Below are 12308 nucleotides of genomic sequence, written 5' to 3'. Positions count from 1 at the left end.
TTTTGATGAAATCTGAGCTATGTCTCACTCCTCCATAGGCTGCTATGTGACCGAAACTTGCTGGCCCAGAAAAGTCATTAAAGAGATCAGTAATATAGTCCAAGTGACTCCAGTGGCTCAATCTTAAGTATATCAAGCGACGAGAATACATTTTGTGCGCAAAAACAAACAAAAATAACGACTTTATTCCACTTTTCATTTCCTTCTCTCTGGGCCTCTAGTTGGTTCGCGTAGTCTTTTTGCGCAGCGCGTCTGTGTTACACGTCACCACGTAGGCTCACTATTGGCCGACGCCGGTCATGTGTGTGATGCGTGATGACGTGCAACACAGACGCGCAGCGCAAAAACACTGCGAGGCCCAGAGAGAAGGAAATGAAAAGTGGAATAAAGTCGTTATTTTTGTTTGTTTTTGCGCACAAAAAGTATTCTCGTCGCTTGATATACTTAAGATTGAGCCACTGGAGTCACTTGGACTATATTAACGATCTCTTTAATAACTTTTCTGGGCCAGCAAGTTTCGGTCACATAGCAGCCTATGGAGGAGTGAGACATAGCTCTGATTTCATCAAAAATATCTTAATTTGTGTTCCGAAGATGAACGAAGGTCTTACGCGGTTGGAACAACATGAGGGTGAGTAATTACTGACAGAATTTTCATTTTTGGGTGAACTAACCCTTTAAGGGCGCATGCTTAGCCATAATGTAGCGTGTGCACAACGCGCATACACTTTGCTTCTCTCATCTACACACAGACGCAGCAGTTGCCATTTTTGCAAACCATACATAATTACAAGGAAAAATATTCCACACGAGGGAAATCGTTGTGTCCATGAACATGTGAAAAAATAGGCATAAATCTAGCTTACACATTTACCCAAATTATTATACGCCTGTTTAACCGAAGCTAATTTGGGTGGGTTTCTCCCATCCCCATACAATGTCACTTCTCTGTGTTTTACGGCCCTGACGAGAACGTCGGTTTTCCTCGGCTGTGAACCGCTGCTGGCACTGGCAAATCCGTCGTTATAATAGCAATCCGCCATGGAACAAGCACGCCTGCTTTTAAAGGGAATGTGAGATGACGCTCTGATTGGTTTATTTCACGTTACGCCCAAACCACACCTATGAGTAATGTAGCTACTTCAGACCAACACATTTTAGATTTGCTTCGGGCGCAAGAGTCATTTATCCCGGCGGTATAATAGCAACAGCGCCCAAGACCCGCCCACAAAGTTACTTGCGTTTCGCGTTTGATATTTGCGTTTCAGATTGTTAAAATAGGGCCCTTAAGCTATATTCACACTGTAAACTCCATTCTGATTTCTGCTTAAGTTATTTTTAAGATAAAAATAAGAGTATATTTAATGAGTATAAAAAGAGTAAGAGTTTAAAAGTATAAAATGTTTCGAAAAAGCGTTAACATTTTAATCTCTCTTTTCACTTTTTAGACCTAATTTTCATGGTACATAATTTAAACATGCTTTCTGTGTTGTAATTTATATATCAAGCCAACTATCTACAGTACATCCTCTTCAAGCAACTATGACTTCTTAAGGCTCACTTAGTGATGTGTGCACCAACAACAGGTTTTTGATCTGTGCAAACATCTTCCATTTGTTTGGGTCCTCCTCAACTCGCAGAGAAAAACAGCAACAAGAGTTGCTGCTCTTTGAAGTGTCTTATTTTTATCACCACACATGTCATCTTTAATATATGCATGTGAAAAACTGAATATTAAGTGGTGTAGTGCTGTAGATATCAAAAGCAGCAAGAACAGAGAGTAAGCCATATGTTAAACAAACCTCCTCCTTCCTTTCCACATGTGACCTCATTTAAAACTTCACATCATTTATACTGTGATTTTACCCAAAACTAAATATTGATTGTGAGAGATTAACTTTTTAAAGAGTACATGCTTGACTGGAGAGTGGCTACACGGCTTCTATCCTTCTCTTTCTGACTCTGGAGATGTGGCTTTGAAGTCGGAGGCTCCTGGTAATTAAGTGAGGATCACAGGAAAAGCTAATGAAGTGAAAAGAGAGAAATCTGTGGCCACAGGGGTTGGAGATTGGTGCCGTAGTGACTTCACGATGCTGGAAGGGGAATAGATGACTTTGAATTTGAGAGTTATTCCAATGGGCTCTGGCTTCCTCATAACTCTCTTTCCCTGCATGTTTATGCATTGCAGCCAGTCTGCAAGGGAGACCAAAGCTGCTTCCCATGTACTACAGACGGTTTGGAGCTATAAGGAGCTGAGAAATGGCCTGACCAAGGATGGCTGGAATAAAACGCACTTCCAGGTAGAGCGGAGCACTGATTTCTCACTTATTCTAATGCCAAATGGTAAAGTATTGAAGAGTAAATCAAGTGAATAAATGTCTGGTTTGCATTTCACTCCAAAATCTAAAGAAAAAAACTGTAATAAATGAATGAAAGTTTTTTTTTAAATATCAAATTTTAAAATGTTGCTAATGTGCCATTATGTATACTTCATATATGTTGTATTTTACAAATCTACTTAAATTCTATTGTATGAATGCACTAATTTTAATGTCTCGTACATAAGTACTTTTGTTGTTGTTTTTGCATGAGAATTTGAGATAAAATGTGCTTTAGTTTTGTGCCTAGTTGCCAGGAAAATTATTTCATAATGTATTTTGTTTTATTTGGTTCTAATAATAGATTTCTTTTCCTTAATGCACAACACAAATGTCTTAAAGAAGTTGAACATCACATTTCTTGACAGTTTCTGCGAGATTCCTTTGCATCCCTTATCTTTATATTTTATTACTTGTTACTTGTTACTTTGGTCCTATATTTCTGAAACATTGTCCTCTTGATCCTTCTCAGCCGACAGCAACTGGCACCCCCAAAGGATCCAAGAGCTGCAAGCCTGGCTACGACGACACTACACTTCCCTTGATGGAGAAGAATCAAGGTTAGCGTAAGACCCCAAACAGAGACTTTACACACTATGGATAACAGCAAATCTGGCCGCTCAGGGGAGTTCTGGAGGTTCAGGTGCACCTGAGCGAGCACATATTCTAAACTCTACTACTTTTGTGTTTTAACATGTGGCAGAATGCTTGATCTTTCACCCCCACTGCTCAGCTGGTGAGTGCAGCTGCCGCATCTCTTGTGCTTTAATCGGTCATTTGAGCAGTTCATATGATACAGAATGATTTATGAGGATCAGACAGCAAATGAATGGGCCTCAGTATAGGAGCTCGTTATTCATTCACTCTCAAGTAAAATGATGGTAAATTACTGAGCACCATCCGTCCACCCGGGCACATCTCATTGAGAGAGGAGTTAGCATGACAGCTTTGGCTTTTTTTCTGATTTTATTACTGCTGTTAGCATGGATGCTCATGACAGTGATGCATTTGATCACATCCATCAGTCCCTCACCATTCCCTGCTTGCCTGAATGTGGAGAATAGAGCACAACAGTGACCGCTTTTCAGCAGCTTTTCAGCAGCCTTTGTTCTGGAAGGATTTTTCTCATTAATTTTCTCCATAACTGAAACCAGCCAGCATCCATGAACCATTACAAATGATGTTATCAAATCAGCAACAGCAATAAAATATGAAACTGTTAACTTAAGATCATTATTTGGGAGTATAATATTTTAGAAGTCTATTACTAAAATATACACTACCATTCAAAACATTAGGGTCAGTAAGAGTATTGGTGAGTGCCTCACCAAAGCGGGCATTTATTTGATCAAAAATACAGTAAAAACAGTTATATTATGAAATATTATTACAAATTAAAATAACTTTTCTATTGTAATATATTTTAATATATCATTTATTCCTCTGGTGGCAAAGCTGGATTTTTAGCAGGCTTTAATCCAGTCTTCAGTCACATGATCCTTCAGAAATCATTTAATATACTGATTTGGTGCTCAAGAAACATTTATCGTTGTGCTGCTTAGTATTTTTATGGAATTTTATCCAAAAAGAAATCTTACTGGCCCCAATTGTTTTAACGGTAGTATATACATACATACAGATAAGTTTAGTGAGAGTGTAAAGTGACTGATTTGATTGTCATTTCTATGATTTATGGAAGTGGGCAGTCACTTTTCACTTCCTGTGTCTCCTCGGATTGGTGGCTTTCACTTCAGAATTGTGTGTAGTGAAGTATTTCAGAGAATTATGTAATTAAAGTATATTTTAAATCAGTTTCTCAATAATGCAAAGGAATGAGATTTTACTCTATATACCTTGAAAGCTACATGGAGAGATTTTCTACTTAAATTAATTTTCTAAAAAGTGTTAGTTCCGTGAAAAATCCAGCCTGTAAAATGCTTTGCAGGCAACAGAGGGTGTAGCGGTGGGGATATGATACCTATGGACGAACTCGGTCCAGGTAAGACCATTTCGGCATGCCCTCAAAAACAAACCCTACAGACTAATATGGTTTTGTGAGAATACAAAACCATAATCCCTCTTAATTTGCGATTAGTTTTAAAAAGTAATGAAATCCTTACTGCATTTTTTTCCCCCTGTAGAGTTTCATTCCAATGCTGTCTGCAAAACCCCTCTTTTAATAAGATTAGTAGTGCTGTTGTGTTTGGGGTGTATGGGCCGATGGAAATTTGAGCAGAAGCTCTATTGCTTGTTCACCACAGAGTACCACCTCTTCATTATGGTGCCGTCTCTCTGATCTTCTCCACTGAAGCAGCATCCTCTCCAAGCCTGACTGACAATTATTGGACAGAGGCTGAAGATGGGGTGCTGTTTGAGTGGCTGGAAGGAAGTCAAGAAATATACACAACATTCATGCACACATACACAAACCCGCACAGTAATCACACACATCACGCGCTCAGCTGCGAGCATGAAAACATCTGTGAACGCAGCACGTACGGGACGCTTCCAGCTGAAGGTTGAGGGATCTGTCGCTGCTTGTTTGAAGAGCCATGCTGAGGGTGCTGACACCCCGATCATGATAACAGAGTTGCTCTGCTTTCTTTCCCTCTCATTAGATGGCTATTCGACGATTGACCAGCGAGACAAAGAATCCAAGTACAAAAGCAGCGACGGCTCGTCGGATCTGCAGGAGCGGGAGCCGTTAAAGGTCAGATCAGAAGTGTCAGAAGTGAGACATGTTTCTACATCTGTTTAATCTGAGTGTGACAGTGCTGTCTGTGGTAGTGTGGTAAAAACGTCTCTGTCTCGTTAGTTGCTTCAGGCACCAACACTGCAATTTTCCATAGGAAAGAGAAATTATATATTAACAGTGAATCTGTGTCGGAGCCATGGTGCAGCAGTTACTGTAACTAGACAGCATCATAGCATATGGTCTGAGGGAAAATAAGCAATTTGGTTCACCAAAACAAGCCAAAATGGTTTTCATACTTTGGAACTGTGCTACTAAGGAACTATTTCTATTTCTATTTCACATGAGCCAAAAAAAAATTCATTCTGGCTTTTCTCAGTCTAGAAGGCACCAACTTCTAAAATAATTTCACATTTCTGCTACAGTACATAAATGACCCAATTTAAATACACATTCATCTTTCCAGTGGTGAAATAGCCCTTTAAGGCATCATAGAAACCCCCAGTACAATTGTAGTTGCAAACAACATTCAGAAATATAAAAAAAAAAAAATCGACATTAAAGGATTAGTTCACTTTTAAAAAAACTTTTGCTGATAATTTACTCACCCCCATGTCATCCAAGATGTCCATGTCTTTCTTTCTTCAGTCGAAAAGAAATTAAGGTTTTTGATGAAAACATTCCAGGATTTTTCTCCATATAATGAACTTCAATGGGCCCCAAACGGTTCAAGGTCCAAATGACAGTTTCAGTGCAGCTTCAAAGGGCTTTAAACGATACCAGCCGATGAATAAGGGTCTTATCTAGCGAAACGATCGGTCATTTCAAAAATAAATAAAAAAGTTTAAGTTTTATAAGCACAAATGCTCGCCTTGTTATGTTCTGTGATGCGCGTTCGTGACGTCACGTAATGTGCGGAAGGAGGACCATATACACATATTCAAATGTCTTTGTGTCAGTTTATCGTTTAAAATGCCCATTTCATGTGCGTATCCTGGGTGTTTTAATATTAAAAAGCGTAAAAGAATTTTTTTGTCAGGACAGAAAAGCATGACCTTTTCAACGTAATTGCGTATTACATGACGTCACGAACGCGCATCACAGAACAGAACAAAGCTAGCATTTGTGCTTATAAAGCTTAAACTTTATTTATTTTTGAAATGACCGATCGTTTCGCTAGATAAGACCCTTATTCATCGGCTGGTATCGTTTAAAGCCCTTTGAAGCTGCACTGAAACTGTCATTTGGACCTTGAACCGTTTGGGTCCCATTGAAGTCCATTATATGGAGAAAAATCCTGGAATGTTTTCATCAAAAACCTTAATTTCTTTTCGACTGAAGAAAGAAAGACATGGACATCTTGGATGACATGGGGGTGAGTAAATTATCAGCAAAAGTTTTTTTAAAAGTGAACTAATCGTTTAAGACTGGTAAATCAGCTTCCATCATTAAAAATCAGTTTTTCAATAATGCAAATTAATGAGATTTTACTCAATAGACCTTGAAAGCTAGATGTATAAATTCTATATTTAAATTAATATTCTAAAAGTGAGCATAGACACCCCCATTACGATGGTAGTTACAAACAGCAGGCAGAAATGTTATGCAAAATACCAGACACAGTCAAGAGAAATGTTGATAATACTTTTTATCCAGAACTGAAGTGTCAATAAAAATGTTTAAATCTAATTCTTTTTTTACATGCTGGGGTACAAAAGTCTGAGACCACATTGATATCCTGAGATTCAAAATCTAATTTAAGCAGCTTGTGAAATGAAAAATTGTAAACATGTTTATTAACATTTGAAACACTATATTTTGAGCTAGGTCACTAATTAAATAAGTAAATTTGTGGCATTAATCATGTGACCCTTTGGTCAGGTGTTGGTCAGGCATGCATTTTCAAATCATAACAGACAACAGGATCATCAGGTTTGACAAACTTGAATCACAATGTCCATATCTGTATATTTGAGATAGTAAACTTGACTTCCCCTCATACAGTCTTAAATACATAATTAAACTTCAGCTTTGTGATATTAAAGTCATTAATGTAGAGATGATTAAGAAACTGTCTGGTGCTGCTATTTCCCCCTCTGACTGGCATCTGTAAGAGAGGTTGACTTGCATATCAAGTGCTTCTGCAACAGTAGATTGAGTTCTCTTACTCCCTCTTCACTTATATGAAGTCATCTCATATTATAGTGTTATCACAGCCCAGCGTGAGAGTGATTTGCTTTACTGTGTGTCTGCGTTTGAAAGAGGCCACACTGTGCTCATAGATGAGCGTGTTCATGGAGACACTGCATTATTGACGACTACATTTCTGCACCATCTGTAGTCCGTCTCAGCATTGTGACTGGGCTTTGTATCTCAACAGCTGCCTGCCGTATTTCATTGTTAGGCTTTACAAACGCTTTAATTGATGTCATGACAAATTCTGATATGTTGCTGTGACTGTCAGATTTCGATCAGACCGTCAGATTATTTTTCATTGTCAGAATATTAGGCAGACAGTAAAGAGAGTTATTTTCCTACTAATACAATGAAGTTGCTCCCTCTAGGGGTCCTTGTTGGCACAACATGCTTTTGATACATGAATATATCACGTCGACCAAATTTGTATTGTTTTCGGAATGGTTCTTTATTCTGTTCTGCATGCTTTCTCTTCTATAATTTCTAACTGTTTATTTTCCCCTTGAGCTTCCCTGTTGCGAGGACTAACTCTGCCTTTCTCTGTGTGTTTAAACTGTTGGTTTTGCTGATTTGAACCCCTCTCCCACTGCTGCAGAATGACACAAATAGGAAACACTATATCAGGAGCAACAGGCCGACTGTCAGTCTGGTGGATGCTTGTGATGTTAAACCTCAGCCTGTTGACTCCTGGGTCTAAATGCATGCATGGTAGGTCTTATGTGTTTGATTTGGATGTTTTTATTAGTAGTTTTGTTCTCGCTCGTTCTGTTTATGAAATAACAACCACCCTATGTTATCATTTGCTCTGTCTAACCCAGAGAAGTGCATTGGCTGACAAGTGCATGCTCAGATATTTAAAAAAAATATTTTCTCTGTGACGCTACTAGTATCATGAGGAGCGTGATTCCGAATAGAGAAAATAGGACCTTTTTTTGAGAAGTGGAGCATGAAAAAGTGTCTATTGCTTGTACACTACCGTTTAAAGTTTTGGGTCGTTAAGATTTTGGAAACAAATTTCAAAGAACGGGACAAGGAACATGGTATATATACCTATATACATACTCATATCTTTGGGTCGTCATATTTCTCACTGATTTTGTCTCGTTCTAAATCAGATATAAAGTAGCACAGTAAAGATTACGTTTATATGAATGCATTAATGAGAGAGTGATTGCGTGTGGATTAATTCTACCTGGCAGCATCTCGCTAACAGTAGTGAAGCTGTGGGTTTTGTGGGTAGAAATATATGCTACAACTTTTCAGTTTCCAAGCTATTTTATTGATAAATCACAGAACAGTGTTGACTAGACATTTCTGCGCTACTGAAAGTTTCTGTGTGTAAAGAGCACATATTCTCATGTATACCCAAGCATACATACACATAGACACAATGGTCAACAGGTGCAACATATATTACATTCATTAGGTTCCGGTAATATTCTACAGTACAAGATGTACAGATGCATTTTTTACAGGATTCTTTGATAGAAAGTTCAAAAGAACAGTATATCTTTGAAATAGAAATATTTTGTAACATTATAAATGTCTTTACTGTCACTTTTGATTCATTTAATGCATCCTTGCTAAATAAGTGTTTGTTTTTTTACTGACCCTAAACTTTTAATTCGTAGTGTATTTAATTAGTTTCCTGGTGAAAAGTGGACTTCATTGACCAAAATACACTGTCATGCATGTTATTATGGGCAGTGCTGCCTTCCCTGGGTTAGCTTCTCCATCGTCTGTTTTTCACTCTCATGCTTGGCAAACATCTACTCATCATTCACGCATTCTTAATCCCATACTAGATCTGTCTAGCAGAAAACCATTATCAGTTCAATCCTGGCCTTTGAGACATGTAGAATTCAATCATGTCTAGAGGATCTTATTAGTTTGTCATTCATGAAAACAAATTTGAATAAAGACAAAGTTTTGTTTTAACATAATATCATATTTGCTTTTGTAACTTTGGCTACATGGTTCAGATCTGGTAAGTTATGTAGAGAAAAAATGTCCTTAGTTTCAACAAATCATCCATCATTCAATCAACATGCTCACTTCCATTTTGCAAACATTATCATATGCATGTCTAATGTAATCAGGAATTAGTTTGATGACCATAATAGAAATATCTCTCAATAGAACACATATTTTCATTTAGTCTGATGATGTCTTCTGATATCTGTGGCTGTCGTGCCCTCTCCGCTGCAGGCTTAGCTCGCAACAGCGCTGCATCTTTCCACACAAGGATTTCACGAGTCACCACTGCCATTAACCGCAGAACTCACCCTGATGTGGACTCATCTGAAGACGTTTGCCTAAAAGAGCGAGAGATACAAACTTTCAGTATTTTCAGATTTCTCAACCAGTAAAAAAAAAAAAAAACTGTTTAAAAAAAAAGAAGAAAAAAAAATACCACTTCTCATATGTACATTCCCACTGGACGTAGTGTACCCAGAACTGAGGATTTGCTGGAATGATGGAAGGATTGAGTGTACAGGAAGTGCTGTCGCGGACGTGGACGTGCATTGGAAAGAATTGGATTGAGTGCAAAGAGGAAATAAGAAAAGAAACTATTTTTATGTCAAAACAAAAAAAATATAATTTGCCTATATTATTTTTGTTGTACGTTTCTGCCTGATTACTGTTTGTTTTGTGGATTTGTTTTCCCCAGAAGTGCAGTGAATTGTGACTTTTTTCTTTTTTTTTTGTCTGTTTTCATTTTGTAGAGTTTTAATGAACGTTTGGGTTATCTAAAATAGTGGAGGACACTTGTGAAGGAGGAAAAGGAAAGTTTGTTATTTTTGTCGTTGTCCATTACAGCGGTGTGGGGACACATACAATGTCCGGGGGGGTCTATATTGAAATGCACGCTTTGCGATTTCTGTGTGCTGGCTTCATAAAGCAACTTTAAAGACATGTTATCACTGTGTTTGTTTCTTCTCACTGAGAACACTGACATCTGCTCATAGCGAAGCTGAAGGGAGGAGACCTGCTGCGCTTTCAGTGCTCATCCTGTATTCCTCTTGACATGTCCAGCTGCAGAGGCATGCTGGGTAACACTGGCACTTACCAGCTTTTGCTTTGGTTTATTTAATAAGGGGTAAAGATGGGGAAAAATCTATTTGTTAATATGTAGATTGTGTTATGAGGGATAGTAGGGGGATTCAGTTGCTCCTGTTGTCATAAAAGTAGATTTTAAAACATTTTATATTTTTGTTGTTTTATAAATGTATATTAGGTTGCAAAGATAAAAAAGAGGGGGGTGGGATCACAATGTTCTTTATAACATTGATAGATGTGAATCCATAACAGTTTGTTCAGAGCACATTCAGTATTCCGTACATAAAGCATGGCCATGTTTGTATAAAAATTAATAATAATATAATAAAAAGATCATTGCTTTAGATAATTGTTTATCGAAGGCTGTAGAGTCATTATCATTGTCTATTTATATTTTATATTTTTTACATCTTGCTTTGTTAAATGGAAGCATTTATTTTCAATGTTCTTTTTTTTTTCAATTGGAAAACATGTTCAAAATGATCTGATTGGTTGACAGAATTTAAGTGTTCATCAGGAAAGACGAGGAATATTACAGAAGAGGAATCAGGGATAGACACTACATTTCATTTATGCAAGCCAAAATACTTTTACATAAAAGTGTATCTCTTGAGTATAACAAACAAGCATGACAACGTTTTAATGTTGTTTTCATTCATTTAGTTTTATTTATTTGTAAATTGGATATTACAATCTGGACACTCAGATGAGAAAAAAGCAAATGCTGTAAATGTTCCACCCGTCAATGTAAAGAAATCCTGTATTTTACATATCATTTTACTCATAAACACATAAAAAGGGACAAACACTGACATACCAAGTAGGATGACAAATTTTGTTTTTATTCCAGGCAGTTTCCATGTAATGTGAGGCAAGCAACACGCGTCTGCTTTATCGTCTGATTTCTGTCATGTGACTCTATATAGGCTAACTCTCTATAGCAAGGATTTTTTCATAGACTTCTAATAACAAAATAACTGTGTAATAATTTTCACTTTTGAAGATGAATTGTTGTGTACATTCACATCGAGATCTTTAGCCTTGTGTAGGTTCATTATTAATATTTGACTGTCTGTTCCTGACTGCCTTTTTGCAGAATACAACCAAAGGATTTTGGTACCATGTAGTACGAGAGGTTCCCGGAGTGTGAATTTGCATCAGATTGTATATTTCTAGAACAACGGATGTTGAAATGGATTTAAGAGAAACCTACTATTGTAGATATCATTAATTCAGAGCATCAAAAATCAGTACGTGTACAACTTGGTAGCAAATGTGTTTGTAACTATCATGTGCCTTAACCTTTTTTCCATGTTAGATGAAAAAGATAAGTGTGTTTTATATGTTTTATTGGTCCCTGACTGCTCTTTCTCTCTCTTTCTATCTCCATCTCTCTTACACACACACACACACACACACCCCTCCTGTCTCTGGCTCCTCCCACTTTCACTCACTCTGTGTTCTCAATGTAGTCTAGACTGGTGGTGGGTTTTGCCTTGTATTACATTGTATTATAAACTTTTAAAAGATATAAACATACAGTAAAAGGGTTTGATTATATAGTTGTTAATGCTTTCCTAGCACTCAAGAACAATGCCACAGTGACCGAATGTATTGTTAATTTTACTAATACCCAGAAGAGAGAATTGCTCTTGTTAAAGACAAATCCAGGTTTGTAGAGTATCATTTTGGTGTGTTTTCAATAAATCATGCCTGAAAAGAGTGAATTCTGTCTGCTTGTTTCTTTTCCGTTTCATTTATAGGGATATTTTGTTGTTTTGGACTCCATTGACGTTCAGTGTATGGATAAAAACAGTTGTTTGAAAATGGTTTTCATGTTCCACAGAAGAAAGTAAGCCATACAGATCTGGATAGCATGTGGGTGAGTAAATAATGACAGAAAAACTCTCTCTTTAATTCACAAAGAACTTTCAGCTTTCATTTCAGGCGAATCATGTATTTACTGCAAACAACTTGTCAAA

At 37.3% G+C, this 12308-nt stretch overlaps 1 protein-coding gene across 50 annotated transcripts in view; it reads left to right on the top strand.

The window, feature by feature from the left end:
• arvcfb (ARVCF delta catenin family member b) overlaps positions 1 to 12050 on the top strand; it is a 214977-nt gene extending 202927 nt beyond the window's left edge. For 6 of the 50 annotated variants that reach the window (XM_081366701.1, XM_081366697.1, XM_081366695.1 and 3 more), the window contains 4 exons: positions 2189 to 2300; positions 2851 to 2938; positions 4997 to 5088; positions 9475 to 12042. In XM_081366701.1, the coding sequence (XP_081222827.1) occupies positions 2189 to 2300; positions 2851 to 2938; positions 4997 to 5088; positions 9475 to 9480 (298 nt within the window). In that variant the 3' untranslated portion in view covers positions 9481 to 12042. Of the gene's footprint in view, positions 1 to 2188; positions 2301 to 2850; positions 2939 to 3081; positions 3115 to 4323; positions 4378 to 4996; positions 5110 to 7861; positions 7975 to 9474 lie in introns of all 50 variants that reach the window. The other 44 variants (XM_081366656.1, XM_081366667.1, XM_081366678.1 and 41 more) reach the window with 15 other exon arrangements.
• Positions 12051 to 12308: the final 258 nt, after the last annotated feature.

Source organism: Scardinius erythrophthalmus (genome assembly GCF_964197995.2).
Source record: "Scardinius erythrophthalmus genome assembly, chromosome: 5".
In the NCBI taxonomy this organism is placed as follows: domain Eukaryota; kingdom Metazoa; phylum Chordata; class Actinopteri; order Cypriniformes; family Leuciscidae; genus Scardinius; species Scardinius erythrophthalmus.
Note: the sequence above shows the minus strand (reverse complement) of the source record. Positions and strands in the feature narration are given on the sequence as shown.